The sequence below is a fragment of the Triplophysa dalaica genome, chromosome 15, assembly GCF_015846415.1.
Source record: "Triplophysa dalaica isolate WHDGS20190420 chromosome 15, ASM1584641v1, whole genome shotgun sequence".
NCBI lineage: Eukaryota > Metazoa > Chordata > Actinopteri > Cypriniformes > Nemacheilidae > Triplophysa > Triplophysa dalaica.
Genome location: NC_079556.1, coordinates 7,802,512 through 7,823,430, shown reverse-complemented (window position 1 = coordinate 7,823,430; position 20,919 = coordinate 7,802,512). Strand labels below are relative to the sequence as shown.

The 20,919-nt window shown below is 39.1% G+C and overlaps 2 protein-coding genes across 4 annotated transcripts; both read left to right on the top strand.

Annotated features, from left to right (window-relative positions):
• The first annotated feature begins 390 nt into the window (after nt 1-390).
• On the top strand, nt 391-7,703 carry ppp1cb (protein phosphatase 1, catalytic subunit, beta isozyme). Its single transcript, XM_056768804.1, has 8 exons — nt 391-527; nt 3,663-3,794; nt 4,108-4,338; nt 4,511-4,615; nt 4,749-4,820; nt 5,907-6,058; nt 6,171-6,305; nt 6,375-7,703. The coding sequence occupies exons 1-8, from the start codon at nt 455-457 to the stop codon at nt 6,477-6,479; spliced, it is 1,005 nt and encodes a 334-aa protein (XP_056624782.1). The 5' UTR covers nt 391-454; the 3' UTR covers nt 6,480-7,703.
• A 2,318-nt stretch (nt 7,704-10,021) lies between these two features.
• rab3gap2 (RAB3 GTPase activating protein subunit 2 (non-catalytic)) lies at nt 10,022-20,845 on the top strand. Of its 3 annotated transcripts, none has more exons than XM_056768802.1 (35): nt 10,022-10,152; nt 10,952-11,025; nt 11,257-11,377; nt 11,473-11,554; nt 11,835-11,882; nt 11,979-12,054; nt 12,198-12,299; nt 12,416-12,515; nt 12,671-12,769; nt 12,858-13,006; nt 13,089-13,168; nt 13,255-13,344; nt 13,443-13,582; nt 13,710-13,905; nt 13,990-14,133; nt 14,218-14,300; nt 14,417-14,481; nt 14,566-14,656; nt 14,741-14,862; nt 15,165-15,369; nt 15,494-15,591; nt 15,770-15,875; nt 15,951-16,111; nt 16,255-16,429; nt 16,512-16,652; nt 16,740-16,846; nt 16,944-17,010; nt 17,131-17,201; nt 17,269-17,304; nt 17,382-17,444; nt 17,625-17,840; nt 18,885-18,974; nt 19,464-19,664; nt 19,809-19,973; nt 20,050-20,845. In XM_056768802.1, the coding sequence occupies exons 1-35, from the start codon at nt 10,041-10,043 to the stop codon at nt 20,200-20,202; spliced, it is 4,029 nt and encodes a 1,342-aa protein (XP_056624780.1). In that variant the 5' UTR covers nt 10,022-10,040; the 3' UTR covers nt 20,203-20,845. The 3 variants fall into 3 exon arrangements, with proteins under 3 accessions (XP_056624780.1, XP_056624778.1, XP_056624777.1); XM_056768800.1 differs by having other exon boundaries at nt 17,382-17,456; XM_056768799.1 differs by having other exon boundaries at nt 17,382-17,501.
• The last annotated feature ends 74 nt before the right edge of the window (nt 20,846-20,919 follow it).

The window sequence follows — 20,919 nt, the reverse complement described above, 5'->3', positions numbered from 1 at the left end:
CAATGCAGAACAAAAGTATTAAACATTACGATGTGCATTTGAAGATGTAGTCAGACTGATGACTGACAAATCATATAGTAAAAAAGAATTGTATTCATAATTTGTAAAGTGTCCTGCTATGCGTCATTAAAACAAGAAATATTGTAGAAAACCTTATTATATTATGATAAGTTCAAATGTAGATTGTATTTATTCTAATAAATTAAGTTGTTATGAATGAAGCTTAACTGTGTTGCTGGTACATCCACCTGGAAAGGAAACCAAATACACAAGTAGCCAGACAATGAACAATAGAAAACACCGCCAACAATTAAGTTGCATTCAACAGGTCAAAAGTTCACACGACAGTAATTAAATATGCATGAAAAAGTCATTAATATTGACGTAATTGCCTGTAACTACGTGAATGACGTCATTCTGAACGCCCCCTAGTGTCGGTTTCTGGAAGCGCCGCATGCAGAAGTCGGAGCTGAAGATGGCGGAGGGGGAATTAAACGTTGACAGTCTTATTTCTCGGCTTCTTGAAGGTGAGCACCGTTGATGCGATGACATTATCAACAGCTACTTTGATTAATGACGCGTTTTGTTACTTACCAAATTGCTGTTTTGTCGTGTTCTGATTCTTTGTCGGTTAAATGGAAAATTGGGCGCGTTTAAAAAGAGCGAGCTGCGGGTCTCGGCGCCCTGTTTACAAACACGGCTGTGGCCGCGGGGTTTGAGCAGCCTTTTTAACAAGACTTGGAGTTTCTTTCAGATTTCATGTAACCTTACTTTTATTTAGCGAAATGAGAAGGAAACATTAGAGATTAAACAGCTGTTATAAGGCAAATAAGAGAGACACACAGGGCTGTGTGGCCGTTGCGGTGTTCGCTGCGTCGTTGCCTTCAGTCTAATGTAACCGACATTACGTCTCTGTACAATTCGTGTATTCAACAGTGTATCATTTTAAAGTGTTTTCTCCTCGTAACCTTACAACGTATTGTTTTCGTAACAAGAAAACGTATCTTCGTCATTTTACATTACAGTGCAGTTAAAACTATATATGTGTGTCTTAACGTTTACCCTGAATCCATGAATCCAATTTTTAATAGATGAATAACATTGTATTATATAGTAATTATTACTTACCATTCACCTATCATGAAAATTAAACTCGACTTTTGTGATAATTATATGTTGTATTGTCTTTAAAACTTTACACTGTATTTCTAAGTTGCATTATAACACTCAGTAGCTATACTCTACAATAAAACGTTTTTCTTGTATTTTTTAAGCATTACATTCACTATATTTTGTTCTCAATGACTCATTCTCTTAATAACGTTAAACTTTAAACTCCAAATAAATACTCTGTTTAAATGTTGTTGTGTTTATACACTTTATTATATGAAAGATAAGGTTTTTCACCCAGCTCAGATGATGATGGACATACTGAACCTTAAATGTGTAACATTGGTTTGTATAGTATTGATAGTATTAATATTTATCTTGGTCATATTGATTTATACACCACTTGGCTTTTGTTGGGTTTAAAATGATTCCCGCTATACTTTATATGCTCGCATGAACATTTTAGTCCGTTTCATTGCATTGTTCATGCAAACAGCAAAATTTAGCAAAAGGTGTATATTTTTATCTGAAAATTTATATTTTACTTGTCAAAAAAAAACATCTCCTCTTCGAAACCCATTAAAACATTTAATATTGATTAATATTTAATTTTGTATGTGTCATGGCATTTACATTTCTGTGTTTTAATGCTTAACATTACATTGTCAGTAAAGAAGGAGAAAAGCAATTATTTATATTTTGGGGAACTCTTTCATGTTGTGTGCTGTAGGTCATCGGTGTACCACATTTGCTCTTTAGGGGCGATATTACAAAGCATTTTCAATGATAATATGGCATTCTGAGATAGGATGTTCTTGTAAACAACCGCATGGCTCATTTCACCACCCTGATCATGATGGCCTTGTGCCCATCCATCTGTCCCAACACCCTCCTGCTGACCCCTCACTCAGCAATGCCATCTCTGATTCTGTGTGACCCTTTAGTCCTGCATCTTCCTTCTTCTCACCTGTTTTAATTTTCTAAAAGTCACACTTTTGTCTGTTTGTCTTACGCTCCAATTTTGCCTCTTAATCGCTTTTGACTTTCTCTGATCTGTGGAGCTCAGAGTCTGCTGTTCTACCCAGAGTGGTCAGAGAGGACTGAAAATAGCTACCCATCAGCATAATCTTTACGATTGTGCATCTGGATTGCTAGTGTAATATGGTTCTTTTGGGAATCAAGTCTAGTTTGTCTATGTACTTTTGTGTTGTTTGTACATATCTAAACAAAGAATCAGATCATGTTTTTGCAATTCATTGCTGCTCTAAACAAGTTGTAATCCAGCTCATAATGCCTTGTCCAACACATAAACGCACAATCAGATTATTTAGTTTAGTCATGCTGCAATAACACAGAAATTTCATCAGCTCACAGACACGCACAAACACACACACTTTAATCTGTACCCATGGCAGCAGTGTTCCATCATGCCTGTAACCACAGAAATTGTTCTGCACTTTACACACACAGTTGTTAGGGTTACAGCGTTTCTTGCAGAGACTCTTCAACATTTCTAAAGCGTGTGGGATTTGTGAGGGTGGATGGCCAGAAGGCTGAAATGGTTCTTGCTATTACGTAACTGCAGATCATGGATATAAGATTAAAACTACATGTACACAACTACATATACTGTATGAATTTTGACACTTCTTTCCTAATCTGTTACTCTCGCTTCTGTACTCTGTCTTGGAGTGATTTACGGCTACAGGTGGTCATCTAGAGAAAGTTCACAGGCAAACAAGAGCTGTGAGTCTGTCGTCAGACACACACCTCTGCTAAATTGCTGTTTAACTGTAAAACATTCCTACAGAATTCCAAAATTCCTACTCACAGAAGCGGGGGTGTTGTATTTCGTACGTCAAACCTTTAAACCGAAAGTGTAAATGTAATGACGGTTCACTTAACAACAAAAATTTGGCCTTCATTTACTCACCCTCGAGTTGTTTCAAGTTTGTAAAATGTCTTTGATTCAATAAACACAGAAGAATGCTTGTAACCAAACAGGTCTTGGCCATGGCCACCGTTGACTGCCATAGTTGGAAAAATTACAATGGGAGTCAAAGGTGCCCCAGAACTTCAAAATATCTTCTTTTGTGTTCAACAGAACGAAGAAATATATTATAATGTATATGTACACAAACTTTAATGTTTAATATATAAAAAAGATTTTGGGGTGAACGGTTCCTTTAAAGAAGCTAAATCAGAGATCAACTTTTATTGTTATTTATGAATCATTATAAATTCAATGGCATAAACGTATGTCACTGTCAGTAAGATGCCAGTTGGTCTCACACGCCCAGACTTTTGATAATCAACAAAGTCTGTTTCACTTTGCAGCTTATTGTCACCATGAATCGGCCACTTCGATAGGATGTAATTTGACTAATTTAATCGGCCACAGTTGTGTTTTTATATGCCATTTAAAGGTGGCATTATCAAACTAGTTACCACAATAATAAACTTATTTGGGAATTATTGAGATTGAAATGTTGTTTAATTGAAAAATAAGCCGAAATGAGCAAATAATAATGTTGTAACATTTGTTCCTGCAGTGCGAGGATGTCGTCCTGGGAAGATCGTTCAGATGACTGAAGCAGAAGTTCGAGGACTCTGTATTAAATCTCGGGAGATCTTTCTTAGTCAACCCATCCTGCTGGAGTTGGAGGCTCCACTTAAAATCTGTGGTAGGTTGGATATCCTCCTCCAGAGTGGAAAGGATCTCGACCGTTTTAATTACATTCCTTCCCCTCAACTCCCAGAAATGTCAAGGTTTTGGCAAATGTGTGTGTGTGTAAGTAGAACGAGTTATAAATATAAATGTAATGAGGATAGGTTTGAGGTCATTTTCTTTCTTTCTGTGGCACACCTGAGACGCTTATTCGCATGTGTGTGTGTTCGAGTCATTAGCCTGAATTGTGCGTTGTGTGAAAATTAATTGGTTTTCCTTTTATTTATGTTGCTTCTTTGATTTCTAATGGCACTTATGTCTTTCTCTAGGTGACATCCATGGGCAATACACAGATCTGTTGAGGTTGTTTGAATATGGTGGTTTTCCTCCGGAAGCGAACTATCTCTTCCTGGGTGATTATGTGGACAGAGGGAAACAGTCTCTGGAGACCATCTGCCTCCTACTGGCCTATAAAATCAAATACCCCGAAAATTTCTTCCTACTGAGGGGGAACCACGAGTGCGCCTCTATTAACCGTATCTATGGCTTTTATGATGAGTGTAAGGGTCATAGCTCATTCATCAAACACTGCAGTTAAAACACACCCACGTAAAGTAAATCTGATATTACATTATTGATTTTCTCACCCACTCATGCTTTGACACACTAAACAAACTTTCAGGTCACGCACCATGCTGCATTGTTATAAATATCTAAATGTATTTGCTGCAGGCAAGCGCAGGTTCAACATCAAACTCTGGAAAACTTTCACAGACTGCTTCAACTGCCTTCCTATTGCTGCCATCATAGACGAGAAGATCTTCTGTTGCCATGGAGGTTAGTACAAGAATGCATGATGGGTAGTTTTACAGGACTGACTTTTGGCCAGATGAAATAGGGTAACAGCATCTAAAAAAACACTTGCTCTCTCTGTCTGTCTCTTTTTGTCTTTCTTTGTCCTTTTTTCTAGGTCTTTCTCCTGATCTGCAGTCAATGGAACATATACGCCGGATTATGCGACCAACCGATGTCCCGGATACAGGTTTGTGGCTGGGCAGGGCACATGTATGTAGTAAACTGGGGTGTCAATTGATTATACATTTTCATCAAAGTAAATACATTAATTGTAATTGTAACTATCAATTATCGATTCCGCATATCGATTTCGATTCTTATCGATTCCCAGTTCAATTCCACAGTTGATGTAAAATATTTAGATATCAACCTGTTTGGTAATTTAGCCTGCTTGTTGACTGGTTTGCAAATATATACATAAATATTTATGAGCACCATTTTGTGTGTATGTACACATAGCAACCATGTTTTGTCTGATTCATTACAATTTGCATTACCCTGGTTTAACTACATTATGGTTAAACTGTATAACTATAATGAAACTATGGTAATTTGTGGTTCCTTTGCTTTACTGCAAATACTATAGTCAAACTATGCTTACTATAGTAAAAAATATTGTTCATTTTCATAATGGATTTTATTGAGATATCAGCAGATCACAAGTCAACACCTGCAGATTTCGCAAAATACGCACACAGGAAACAATTTAAATTTTAGGTGTCTGATTTCTGTTCCTTTAGATTCAGATCCAATTCTTAACCTTCGATACCGAATTAGAATTGATTTTATAATCAGTGACCTTTTACTTATAGCAATCTGTTGTGAAATCAGATTCTGTGTGACGCACATATACATATATTAACATTAATTCATTTGGCAGACACTTTATCTGAAGCGTCTTACAAGTAAGAGAGAAAATAGAATCAATTGATGTTCACATTTGGCCTGTTTTTGCGTTCCATCTGTGGCAGTTTTTTTCTGTCAAATTATATACATATACAGATAGTTGTATTTGGCTAAAGCTGTTTTATTAAATGTCATACCATGTAAACCAAGTAAGATGTCATGAAAAGTGACCGTTTTTTCTATACTGCATTTGCATTCTGTTGTGCTCCATTTAGTATTTTTTATATGATTAAATGTCAGAATTTTATCATATGTCTGAATTTAAACCATGAAGGAAAATTTGTATGTTTTGTAGAAAAAGTTGGGATGATAAATTGAAATATCACAGATAAAATATGTCACATATTCTATGTGTCTTGGTCTGCAGGGCTGCTCTGTGATTTGTTGTGGTCAGACCCAGATAAGGATGTTCAGGGGTGGGGGGAGAACGATCGTGGAGTGTCATTCACTTTTGGTGCTGACGTAGTGAGCAAATTTCTCAACCGGCATGATCTGGACCTCATCTGCAGGGCACACCAGGTACCAATGAACTATCTAGTGACTTAGAGTAGTCAGTGTGTTGCTGGTCCATGGGGATGGTTGTGGGTTTTATGTCTAGTTTGTGGTGTATTGAATGTTGTGTGTTTTGTAGGTGGTTGAGGATGGATACGAGTTCTTTGCAAAGCGACAGTTGGTCACTCTGTTCTCAGCACCAAACTACTGTGGGGAGTTCGATAATGCTGGTGGAATGATGAGTGTGGATGAGTCACTCATGTGCTCTTTTCAGGTGTGTTGTCTTCCACACAAACACAGTGTACTCTCATATTACTTTCTCACTGACTTTTATCTACCACAGATCCTGAAACCATCAGAAAAGAAGGCAAAGTATCAGTACAGTGGGGTCAACTCGGGGCGACCTGTAACCCCGCCCCGTACTGCCCAAGCTCCCAAGAAGAGGTGAACGGCTTACCACCAAGAGTCACATTCTCCGTCACCCCAGGAAACCACCCCGGCTGGGGCATCTGTACCCTTAACTCCCCTCTGGAATTAACCTACCCTGCCAACCTTTTCTGTCTTAAAATTTCTTAAAGTTTGTGTACAGAAATTTTGCTGTGACCGGTTGACGGTTTCTTGTTTAAGTTGCTCTGCTTGTTTGTTTATTGGTATTTTAATAACAATGATAAGGTAATTAATAATAATGCTTAGGGAAGCATCTATTCTTAAGCAAAACACACACATGCTCTCACACAAAGATCTCAGTAGTGTCTTAATATGTTTGCATTTGATTAAACTTTACTTCAGCACTCTTCTATTATTTAAGATTAATGTTGATTCATAAAGAGAGTGAAGAAGTATTAAAAGTTATTTCGTATTTCCCTACACTCTGAAGTATTAACAATAGAGGATTTCATGCACACAAACACACACACACACACTTCAGCCCTGGATCTCAGGCTTATCTGTTAATTCTGTCAGGGTGCTGGATCACAATTCAGCAGACACTTTACATGATCACAAAAGACAGATCCATCGTCTAAAAACTAGGTCAGTGCAGAAAAGCTGGAACGGGGATTTTAACACTAATGTTGTTACAAACACATTTAGAAAGCTGCATTTACAAACTGCATTGCATGTTCTGTTGTCTTAATACCTCTAGGATTTCCAACAAAACTCTATAGTCAGACCTTAACTGTTTAACGTGCTGTTTTCATGTCGTATGATCGTAACAATCGGGAGAAGTGTCAAGACATAGCACTTCTTTGCATGACCCATGTTCACACCAGTAATAACCTGTCTGAAACGTCACGCCCCCACCAGCCATTTTTTTAGCGGATAATAAGAAACTGACACAAGCTGACACAAGTATAGCAGGTAGCAAATGGGAATGGCACCTCCCAGAGGAAGACTTTGGTTCTTCTTTTTTTTTTCTAATAATTGCACTTGTTTGGTGTAGCTCATCCACATTTAGAGGGTGATGATGACTCTATTGGATTTACTCTATTTGCCTTTCAGTGATGGAGCATTTCCTCACAAAGATATACATTTTTTGTTTTATTTATGTGTTGTTGTTTACTTATTGACTTCCTAATTTATTTTCAAAATTTGGGAAAGCTATCAGTGTTCTAAAGCAGTTCATGAGTTTTGCTTAAGTGGGCTTTAAACTTAATAAATGGAAGAAACACTTTGCCTGCCTGCTCTGTGTTTGAGTTCTAAAGTAACCAGATAATACAAAGCAGATTCAACTGGTAGAGACTTTAGTTGCTGAATACAGATTTATTCAAATGCATTGTTGAACTGGCAGACCCTGTAACTATGCAAAATCTGGACGAGTGCAATATGCGGCCTGTTGTCATGGCTACTTCAATGGATTGTTAGAATCCATTTTAGTGTAGCCAAAACCAAACACTATTCGAAATTCACTAAATCACTAAAATGTGAAATTTAATATGAAACAATAATTTAATTATCTGAAGATTTGTTTGTTGCATCACAGTATTACCACTGCTATGGTATTTTGTGTCTCTATATAAAGATTGTTAACTAGGTCATCACATGTCTGGTTGTACAGTGACAGTATACCCCGTATTTAGATTTTACCCAAGGATACAATGTCTATGATTTACCAAATAGCAGTTCATTGAATCAACATATCTATCAACCAGACAGATTTAAGAGGGAGTCTTGTATAACACTTTTATCAACCTTATAGATTTAGCACTTTCTGAATGGGATAATTCACCCCAAAAAATATATTATTTTATCATTTACTCACCCTCATGTCATTCCAACCCTGTATGACTTTCTTCTGAAGAACACAGAAGATATTTTGATAAATGCTGGTAACCAAACATCATGGTCCCCATTGACTTCCATTGTATAGACACAAAACCACTGACACATTTCTCAAAATGTCTTCTTTACATATTTTGAACAATATGAAGGTGAATAAATGATGACAGATTTTTTATTTTTGGGTTGAACTATCCCTTTAAACATTCTTTATTGAGCATTCCCTACGTTTAAAGAACTTTAAAGCATCTATCTTTTTATTTTTAACATAAGTGTGGAAGTCTCTGTGGTGCCTGCAGGTTCTAAAGCATTATTTTAAATCTACCAGCAATAATATTTTTTATTTCTCATTCACACTGCAATCCCTAGTCTGGTTCTCATTGCCCTTTGTGCATCCATCAGCGTGGGGTGTCTGCTCCACTACTCTTCCTCTCACATGAGCCGTAGTCCATGTCCAGGCGTTGTTTACTGCCCTCCTAAGTGGATCATCAAAGAGGCAGCCACAAACAAGAAGCCAGGGCAGGGCCATGTGCAGCTCAGCCAAAAGCCAGACAAACAGCAGGAAGAAACAGGCCTTCAGAAGCTGGACTCCAATGTCAGACCACTGCGTTCCACAGATCCCTCTCAGCCAACAGCCTAGCTGACTTTCTCTGAGAGACTCAATCAGAGAGTTGAGGCAAGTGTTCTTGTTCTGAGAGATAGAAAACAATAAGACATTGTATTGTATTGAATAATCTGCCTTGTCTACTTTTAGTGCCGTGCTTATAACATTATAAATAACTTACTATACCTTTTGGCTTTGAGATGAACGCGGAGAGGGCATTCCACTTGCTGTGACATTGAGTCTCTTATTCTTGAGATCCGCCCTTGTTCTCATAGACTCTTTCAAGGTCAATTTTCTTGTGGTGAACATATTCCATTAATACATTTACTTTACAACTGTGTTCTTGAAATGTTAAAGGGATAGTTCACCCAAACATGAAAATTCAGTTTTCCTTCTATGGTAGTCAATGGTGCCTCAGAACTGTTGGTTGTAAACAATCGTCCATATGAAACAACTACAAGGTGAGTAATTTTAACAGAATCTACATTGTTTGGGTGAACTTAGTTATCCATTTGAGCACTGACACATAGATTTCTGAAAATGGCACCCAGTATTAGATGCTACACTACCTCATTTTTCGTCTAATGCTTCCGAGAGTAACAATCTGATCCAATATCTGTCTTAGATAAGAAAGACGCTGCAGAAGATTTAACAATTTAAAAGAAATTAAAACCGTTCTTAACGTGCACTGACGTCAGCGTTCGTTTTGACATTTATCACGAAACAAAAATGTTTTTAAACCATTGTTACAAAGTGCTTTGCAGTAGACATGTACTTCTATAAAAAACAATAAAAGAACAAATAGTTAACAAAATATCAAATTAACAAAACAAAAAAAGGACGTAAAGCAGAATTTGATAAAAATGTGCATGTCCTCCGCGTCAGCAGGGGGCAGCAACGCTCATCGCGTGCCTGCAGCCGATCTGTATGTGTCATCCCGAACTCACAGCAAAAACAACATACTGACACCTCAGCTGGATCTACTGACCCGTCTGGGTCCAGAACTCATTTAATTCCATCGGCAACCTCACCGACAGACTTATAAACGCACAAAGCGACGGATTCAGTCCCTGTAAGCGAGTTTATGTTGCAGTAACCTACGTTTAAGGGTCTGGTTCCGCCCGAATCATGTCCTGCTGTCTGCTGGATTTCGGCCGGGTCCAGGACCTCAGACAGGTGCGAGACTTTCTGTTCCCCAAACGAGACAACGCAAATCCGGAGGGGGACAAAACGAAAGCAGGTACAGCTGTTGTCAGTACGTGTGTTTTGGTTTGGATCAGTTTGTTGATGTTTTTCTGCACTGCGGTGTTGGTTCCGAATCATTACTAACTGATATAACAGAAATAACAGATAGCATCCCACCAACAGAACTCAACACATTCCCATTAACGTTAGAGTTCCACATAGACCATTGTTTTTTTAAGAAGGGTGGTTTAATATTGGTTCTTAGAGATGATGTAGAATAATATTCATAAGCAAAACTAAGAGACTGTAAGTGCAAGTGATTTATAAGGTTTTTGTAAGAGGAAGGTGGTGGAGTACTAGGGTTAGAGTAAAAATACAAACAGATAACATTAAAAACAATAAAATCCGGCGAAAAGTATGTTAATAAAAGTGGATAATCAAAATGTAATGGAGAGAATGACTTTCTGCAGAGTGAGAGAAAGAGGGAGTAGAGCAAGTAAGAGGGAGGAAGGGAGGTATGTTTGCCCTTGGTGAATGAGTCATCCTGCAGAAGTGTCCTGAAACACATGACTGTCTAAGTGACAACCCGGACGAAACGAAGATAAATAATGAGAGAATAGAAAGCTGTAATAATGGCTTGTAAATTATGTTTATTATTAAATTATTATGTAAGATTCATTCATAGGATTGATTCACAGACGGTGAGTCAGCACCCTTAACCATTTTCTGTGCACTTTGCAGCGTACAGAGAATAAAAAATTAGAGAATGTAGAGGCATGAAGTGACATAAGGTTTATCCTCCCTGACCATATTATTCATAGCTTCTCCAACCATCTCTCTCTGTCTGTCTCTAGAAAACGAGTTAACGTGGGATGACTCAGACTGGGGCTCCTGGGAGAATCCTGAAAGGACAGAGGATGGAACGCAGGTTTGTTTTAAAGGAATTCTGACATTTACTTGCTGCATGTTTACCTGAACTCATGCGCTGTTTTTTTTATTGTGAAACACAATAGAAAAAATGCAATCGGTTATCATTTTATAACCAAATGTAGCTTTTTTAGCTCTTTAATTCAAGAGCTACGTCATTCAGAATGATTTTCAGTGAATAAAGAACTTTCAATCATACAAAACGTTGCAATTATGTGTTTTTTCATCCAAGACTGAAGAGGAAGCACAGCAGCAACAGGACACCTCTTGGCTGCAGGACTGTGTGCTGTCGCTTTCCCCTTGCTCAGATCTGCTAGTCATCGCTGGAGAGCATAAAGCCGCTTTTCTCTCCGGTACACACATACAGTACTGTTTTCTGGTAATATCATTTTTAGTGGAGGTGTATTATTCATTAGTTTGACTTATATGACGATTGATTGATTGACAGCTAAGTGGCGGACGGATGAAAGTGGACATGAGGAAATGACCCTCGCCGTGAGCTGGAGCGGAACACTGAGTGTTGACGAAGGGTGAGAGATGGAAGAAGGAGAAGTGCGGGTCAACTCTAGACGGCTTTTTTAGAAAATGAAATAAAGGGATGTGATCCCTCAGGATCATATGTTGTAATGATGGATAATAGAAACTAGTGATGCTAAAGGAAAGCATTGTTTTGAAGTTGCTTAAGAGAGTTTGTAGTTTATGTGTGTTTAATAATTACCGATTGTGATCAATTAAGATAAAAGGGAGAAAAAACAACGTGTTATATCCACTGTCCGTTTACTTTTGTTTCTCAATGTTTTTTTTCTCCAGGGAACGTATCAGTAGCATTATTTGTATTCCACTGGCCAGCCAAAAGAGGTAGGTACATGTTGGCCTTCCTAGAACTTTGACTTCGATCAAGTCTTTCACATACTGTACATGTTTTGTGTTTAATGAGTTTTTGTTTGTGTTCAGGAGTTCCACAGGCCGGCCTGATTGGACGTGTATCGTGGTTGGATTCAGCTCAGGTTATGTCCGTTTCTACACAGAGGTACTGTTATAATTTCTGACTTACAACCTTACCAGCTATACATTAATATATATTTTTTTTTTTATATGTTGTACATAATCAAACTTTGAGACATACAGATAGTGTACTGGTTTTAGACAGTGTGTGTGTGTTTGTGTATATAGAGTGGTGTTCTCCTGTTGGCTCAGCTGTTGCATGAAGATCCAGTGCTCCGTCTCAAATGTCGCACCTATGAGATTCCACGACATCCTGGAGTAACGGAACAGGTACCAGAACATAGACACGTGTGATGAAAACAAAATCTCGTTCACTCATGTTTGTGTTTGATATTTCTGTGTTCTGATTTGCTTCTGAAGTATCTATCTGCCTTTCATTCTATCAGCATGAGGAGCTGAGTATTTTATACAGAGCAGCCCTGGTCACCGTGGATGGGTTTAGTCTTTTCCAGTCTTTACGTGCCTGCAGAAACCAGGTCGCCAGAGGTAAGAGGACATGTGTGATATGACTGTTTGGTTTTAAAGTAATACGTGCTCTAAGACACATCATTAGCACCTTTTCTCTCACTTTATTTATTTTGTCTTTTATGTCTTGTATGTTGTTACACTTTGCTCTTTGTCTCTGTTGCATTGGCGTTTAGCTGCAGCAGCAGGAAGCGATGTCATCCAGCCTCCACCATTGGCCTATAAGAAGTTTGGCCTACAGGACATGGACACAATTACAGACCACACCAGCATAGGTACGAAAGGCTTATTGAATCCTAAAGCCTTAAATGTAAAATCACAGTCGGAGAATTGTTAATATCAGATAATGTCTATCTCTCTTAGGCATGTCCACTTTAAGTGTATTCGATCAGATGAAAAACGCCTCTGTCCTGGGTGGATTTCAAGCTTCGGTTAAAGGAAGCCCTCCTGCTATGAGTCAGTATATTACAGTGGGAGGAGGGCCATATACAGGCTTCTACTACGCTATTGAGGTAGACACACAATCTCTCTCTTTCTGTTTGAAAGAGTTCATGACCAGTTTTCTTGTATAATTTATCTCTCTCTCACTTTCAGGGCAGTTCTCAGCCTCTCCTCTCTCATGTGGCTCTGGCAGTGGCCAGTAAACTCACATCAGCTCTTTTCAATGCTGCCAGGTCTGTCTCTTGACTTGTATCAGCACTAGCCATCTGTCCTTAAGCTCAGTTTACTCACTCTATGTCGCTGTTTTCCTTCTCTTCAGCGGTTGGTTGGGGTGGAAGAGTAAAAACGAGGAGGAATCAGTGCAGAAACAGAAACCAAAGGTAGAGCCGGCCACTCCCCTTCCTGTTCGGTAAGTCTATATATGGGCGTGCTTCCTCCCATTACTTTACATATTTGTCTGTATTGTGCTTATTGACTACAATTCACAGCACATCATTTTTTCATCAGGTTTGGTCTTCCAGATTCTCGTCGGCATGGCGAGTCGATTTGCCTCTCTCCATGTAACACTATGGCTGCAGTCACAGATGACTTTGGCAGAGTCACGCTGCTGGATGTGGCACGGAGCATCGCTATCAGGATGTGGAAAGGTGAAAGAGAGAAAGACGTGTTTCCTACACGGATATTCTCAGATAAATTACTAATAAATCGCGATCTGACATTTGCTGGGCGTTCTGTGAGAAATAATATTGTGTCTGTGTTATGTTGTGCTTTAAGGTTATCGTGACGCTCAGCTTGGGTGGGTGCAGGTGTCAGAAGCACGCGGAGAAAGAGAAACAGCAACGTCTCCCTCTATGCCCCGCCGCCATGCCCAGTTTCTTGTGATTTATGCCCCGCGCAGGGGTATTTTAGAGGTGTGGGGAACTCAGCATGGACCACGAGTGGGGGCTTTTACTGTGGGCAAACAATGCAGGTAGAAATACACACTCAAACTCTGCTATACATCACATACACTCTTACAATCTGAAAATACATATTTATTCTCTCTTTTTTTCAGGCTACTCTACGCAGGTCACAGGTTAATGGGTGTGAATAGTGTAACCAGTCAGGGCTGGCAGATACACACGCAGCAGATGTGTCTGTTTGACCCTTGTAATGGAGTTCTGAGAGCCATCACCATACCATTCCACCTGGCACTTAGGTATAGACACACACGCATGCTGTATAAATATTCATTAACACACATGCACATAATACAGATCCATGTGTTCCATGTGTTTGTCAGTGATAAGAAGAGCGAGCGTGCCAAAGACATGCACTTGCTGAAGCGACTCACCTCTTTATTGAGGAGCAGAGAGGTGGAGCCAGGTCAGAACTGCCTTATTAATATTCATGAGTGGTCATCCATATGCAGCAACATTGATGAATGTTTCTTTCTTTTGAAATATTAACCAGTTTTGTGTGACTTGATGTTTGATTCTTAGCTCTGCTCGAGAGCGAAGCACAAAGTGTGTTACTGGATATTAAACATCCAGCTATTAAAAAACAGGTTAGTAAAACTCACAATCACACATACCTGTGCTCCAACATTGTGTTGTTGACATATAGATTAAGGAAAGTATGTGATTGACAGGCCTTGGAGTCTTTGCTGTCTAATAAGAATGCACCAGTGTCCTGTTTGACCAACGTTACTCGTGCACTATTGGCCAGCCTGAAAGAACAAGGTAATGCCCTCAGTTCTCACTGGGTGTGGTTTGTTTGTTATATTTAAGTTGATCCATTTTTATCTGTTTTTCTTTTTGGATCAGATCCTGAGGCAACAGACGAGTCTTTGGTGCAGTTCTGTTCATCACAACTCAAACTGCTTCAGCTTTATACAGATGTCCAACTACTGCACACACCAGATACTTCACCTTCTGAGACCGAACATGTGAGAAACACATAGATTCACTATCTTTTAAAATAAACAGTTCACCCAAAAATATAACATTTGTCATCATATACTTACCGTCATGTCAGTTCAGACCAATATGATTTTCATTCACAAAAGAAGGAACCTGATATTTTCCATGCAATGCAAGTGAATGGTGACCACAACTGTCTCTGGTCCCCGTTAACTTTCAGTATAAGAAAAAGAGCAGTATACTAACATCTTATTTTTTTATTTTACTTTTGGAGTGACATTATAGGGAGTCAATTATGATAGATTTTCAATTGTTCTCCTCTCTGCAGCTGTCCGTGTCCGGCATTGAAGAAGATCTTGCTCGAATCAGCCCAGTCTTGAAGCAATACACAGAGATAAACTCACGGCCCTGCGTTTCATTCGCTCAAGACTCCGCTGGGCCGTTGCCTGTCCGAACATTCCTGTCTCAGTTGGAGTGGGTCGACGGAGAGCTGAGAGTGATCAAACAGCCCGATACGGACTGGACCCAACTGGGTATAACAGCTTTTTATACGTCATAAATGTCTGCTTTTCTTTTTTGTTTATTGTTTTACATTTGGTATTCATCCTGTGAGCGGCATGAAAGATCCGAGTGTCTGTGTGATGTTTGTGTTTACAGGTAGTTTTCTCTTTTGGGGTTGTCTTTCGGGTCAGAGTCCTTTACAGAGAGTGTGTGAGACTTTACAGGAGAGCGGCATCAGTCCTCAACAGCTGCTGGTAAGAAAAAAGTGGAGAGAAGCAGTGATGAAAATATAAAAAGGAAAAAAAAATGAATATTTTATATATATCGATATATTGATGTGCAGAACTGAAACATTTGATTTGTTTTTCAAAGATCTCAGATATGTGTGCATTTCTCTCTCTCCCTCTCCTTTTCTTTGCCTCTCTCCTGCAGTCTTTGCTTTTGACAGTTTGGCTGAACAAAGAAAAGGAGGTTCTGAAGTGTTTGGATGCCGTCTCGAACTTGCACACTCTACTCTTCACTATAAGCTCAATGAAAGGTCTTCAATGACATTTACTTTCTTAAATGTATATGTCATAATAATGTTTTTAAAGTTCATATTCCTGTGTGACAGGAGCAGTTGATGAGTCATGGGACGGGCAGGCCGTCTCCCCCTGGTGGCAGCAGGTGCGCACAGCGTGTCTTCACTCTGAGAGCTCGGGTGCTGCGCTACTGGCAGCTCTGGTCGCTTATCATGTAGCCAAAAGTGCCATCGCCAGACTGGCACAGAGCAAAGTGAGTTTGCGTGCTTGATTAAGTTGCATCAACATTGTTACTTTAGCTCAATTGATAGAAGTCGTGGATTCATTCTAGGGTCAGTACTGAAAACATATATAGCATCTGTCGGTCCATAAATATGGATTCAAACAATTCTTCAGTTTCAGGAGGAGTGGGAGTGTGTGTCTCTGGAGCTGGAAAAGTGGGTGGTATGTATAAAGCAGCTGGAGGATGTCCTTGCTTTGCAGACGTTGCTCTGTCTGCCACCCCCTCAGGGCTCTGCAGGGGGCGCTGCTTCACGCTGCTCGGTCAAAACACTTTCAGAAAGTGGCAGAGGTAGGCAAGATGCACACACAGTTCTGCTCTCTGTCAAATTAGGGTTAGATATCTCAATATTTACAATTAATGTCTCTCGTAGGAGGTGTAGCAGATTGTGTGTCCAAGTTGATCTTCAGGCAGGGTGTGTGTCCAGAATCCTTGAAGGATATTTTACAGCGGAGGGTGGAGAATCCATCTACAGAACAGCTGTCACAACGAGGAGGGGATGAGAGACTGGAGGGTAACCAATTATTACTGATCATGTGACGTTAGATTGTTTATATTTAAGTGTGTGCCTTGTGTTTAAACACATTTGGTGTTATTTCAGAACTGCTGGAGTGCGTCTGTCAGCGATTCCCAAACTCACTGTCTCCTGATGTGCTGTTTGCTCACTGTAGCTGGGAACATGTGGTCCAGTGGAACAAAGACCCAGAGGTATGGATGAACACAGTGACAATGGTATAGAAATATCAGCCAATCACAGAGAACTCTTCAGAGAATTTGCTTTCTCAATCTCTCTTTGTCTTTGCAGGTGGGGCAATATTTAGAGTGGTCTGTGGAGTTTTTGAAGATGATCACCAATCCTCACATCCAGCTGGGTAAGAGACATCGCTTAATGGCATGTTAACCATAAGTTTAATGAGTTTACTATTAGAGTGGAATACTATTGAAAAATATTATTAATTAATTAATTATTAATTAATTTTTGTGTGTCTCAGGTATTTCCGCTATGATGTGGCACACGTTCATTGTGAAACGATTTTCAGCAGCTGCCTTCCTAATGGAAAAGGTGCGTGTGTACGTGTCTTGGTTTTTAGCACAGGAAACATTGATTGACTGTGTATTTGTGTTATCAGGTGGGGAAAGCACCCAAAGATCGACTTTGCAGACGGGTAAGAAATACACAGCAGAAAACAAAGAAATACATTTTGTTCTTTTTGGTCATTGGGAATAATGTATGTGTGTTTAGGATGTCGGAATGGGAGACGCAGCTCTAAGGAGTTTCCTGGGCTCCTGCGTGCAGTTACTTCAGGTTCTGATGGAGGTCTCGTCTTCCTCTTTTCTCCCTTCTTTTCCTTTTTTCTCCCGAGTAAGGATTGATCAAACAAAGGATGCATGGGCAGAAATATGTCTATCGTTTTCCACCTGCTCATGCTACAATTTGTTGCATTGCATTAAATGGAAATTAAATAGAACAATTCTGATTTTGCAGGCGGACTCTGGAGTGGAGGAAGTGTCTGCTCCAGACGTGTGTGTGGAGGAAGTATGGAGCGCCGCGGAGGGTCCGGTCTCTATAGTGGAGTTGGCGATGGATCAGCGATCTCTTCACTATCCGCTCGTGCAGCATCACTGCGTGTTAGCATCTCTGTTGCACGCAGCCATGACTTTCTCCCTGCGTTTGAAACCCCTTAGCCTGTTTGACAGCAAGGTACAAATTTACAAACACACTTAAACATCAAAATGAATAATTTATTAATTTTGGATAATGTAAGAAGTGTGATCTTCATTTTGGTGAAGCAAATTCAGTCAAATTTGTATTGACGGAACTCTATTATAAGTCTAAGTATAGTATAAGTTATTTACTATGTATAGAAATTAGGACTGTCAAATGATCAGTCTAGAATAAACGTTTGTTTTTTCATAATATATGTCTATGTACTGTGCATATTAATTTTGTATCTATAAACACAAAAACACACACATACATGTGTATATATATTTAGGAAAATGTTTACATGTATTTATTTATTTTTACCAATAAATTATTTACAAACGTTTATTCATTTTTATATGTACTTAAATAAATGCATGTATGTGTATGTTTTTATAAATACAAAATTAATATGCACAGTACACAGACATACAGCCGATGAAAAATTAAGAGACCATTTTAAAGGACGCTTTTCTGATTTAAAAATGTAGATATTTGTTTATGTAAAAGGATCATTTTTACTCATGCTATGAAAAACTAACAACAGTTCTATCAAATTTAAAAGAAATATATTGTTTTTATTTGCATTTATATGCAGAAAATGAACGGGTCAAAATAAAAAGAAAAGATGCTCTGTATTTATTCTTGAATACTCAACTGCAAAGAAAACAAGCTCATATTCACTTAAGCAATACAACAATATTTGTACATGTATTTATGAAAAGTATTTTTTATGTGATAACCCAAATTTTTGTCTTGTCATGCTGTCAGTCTTGCACATTGCTGTTGGATGACTTTGTCATTCCTGAGGTTCAGAAACACTGAACTGAAATAGCCACAAAACATCTAGAAATGCTGAATTAAAAACTTAATTTGTTCCGCGGCTGTATATCATCTAAACACAAACCTTTTTTCAGGGTGCGATAAATGGCGACTAAGTTAATCGTTTGACGGCTCTAATGAAAATCTGTAAAAAACAAATGAACTAATAACAACCTGCAGATTTGTGCTCATTTGTACTTCAAAATTTTCTATCAACAGGGTAAGAATGCATTTTTCAGAGATCTGACCTCCATTCAGCTGTTGCCTAGTGGAGACACGGACCCCAACCTGGTAGCTCTTAGACAAGAGGTGAGAATGACAGTGACATGGTTTAAGCCACATAATGTAATTAATGGATGCCAGGGGCCAGTTGGATAAACACCTTAGATGAATCATACATGTTAGTCTTCTCACTTTTTTCAAGAATGGTTATAAATTCTTTAAGTCAGTTACATAATAAGGTAGATTGGTCTAATTGAATTTGTTGGTCAAAATGAGTATATCTATATACAGCGCGCCGGGTCTTCTCTCGAACTACTCTATCGATTTTCATAAATGCGTTATCTCATTCGGGAAAGAAGTGAAAAAGTGACATCTTCTTCATCCTCTTTCAGCCTCCATAGTGGTTTGAAAGGGAGGGGTGGAGTGAGCCGTTGGTTGCAATACGCAACCTCGCCGCTAAAAAAAGTTCACAATGGTCCTTTAAGACACAATCTTAATTTAGTTACCGTTGTTTATGCAACTGGCCTCAGAGAAATTCTGGGTCTCGAACTAACAGTAATATGTTTTTGTGTGTAGTTTCTGATGTCTGTATTAACAAGCTGGGTAAAGGCTCTGGCAGAAGCTGAGGAGAATGGAGTCAGACACAGTAGCACTGAAGACATGTGGCCCTCTGTGTGTATGGAGCTCTCGTCTCTACTGCAGGTCAATACTGACATTCTGCGCAGACACCTGGTATGCGAACTCTACAACCAGGGCCTGGACCTGCGAGCAGAGGAGGTAACAGACACACAATGCATTTAATCTCCTTTCAAGAGTAAAAGGTGTGGAGAGCTATTCTGTCTTGGATCTTTAATTAGTTTGTTCTCTTTTATTCATAACATGTTTGTTCGTTCGGTCGTTTATTTTTCTGTTGTCCCTCAGGTGATGATGGAAGTTCAGGACAAGGATGTTTTAGGCTCTCAGCTCTTGGTGTTGATGGGTCAGAGACTCTCCTTCTCTCTGCTCCACTCACAGACACAGACCAAACCTAACATGGAGCTGCTGGCCCGTCTGCCACCCACCCTCTGCACCTGGCTAAAAGCTATGGTAAGAAGACACCCTAACATTTACACTGTTCTCAAGACTCTGGAAGTCTTTAACTCACCCTTGTTATGTTTGTCAGGACCCCAGTGAGCTCCGTTGCCCCTCGGTACCTCTGTCTCAAAGCGGCCAACTCATCAACAAAGTCATCGAAATGCTACCTGAAAACCACGCACAGTACAGCCTTGCCCTCCACCTGCTGGAGGCTGTGGACTCTTTACAGAACGAGCCCTAATAAACAGATGTGCAAGACTAGAAAGAATGAGAATACTTTTATAATCCAGATGCTAAATCTGTTCCGGGTTTTACTCAAACCTGAAAAATCGTCTTCATCAGTAATCTTAGAAGGATTTAATTTCTCCTCCCAACAATCACCAACATAACACCTAGACACTAGAATATCTAGATCTCACATCCCAGAATGCTGTGCACATTGGATCTTCCAATGAGATGCAGTCAGGGATTAAGAGCCTTGGGTCACCATCTGAGAGTGTTAATAGAAGTAAAACAATGATATCATGTTAACTAATTTACATGTTATTATAAAGTCTGGGCTTTACAAAGAAGCCTTAACTGAATATTGTCCTATATCATCAAAACATTACAGTGTATGAACGCCATATGGGAGAGATATATTCTTCTATTTTGACTTCTATGTTAACAATGATGTTTCTCATTTACTCTGCCAAATAAGTGTCTAATATGTGTCTTGTTGATGCTTTTTATTTTAAATGTACAACTTTGTTTCATCACAAGTTCAGACTGAAGATCCATTTTCACTAGTTTTCAAGCAGTCCTGTACTAGTTGGTGCATTGTGGCTGCCCATGTGATACAATTTAACCATGATACCAAATATAAACACGAGTAGTTTTCAAGAGTTTGCTGTTTTGTAAGTGAACTGTTTTGGAAGAACTTTCTGTCATGTACCTCAAGTTGTTTCAAACTTTTATA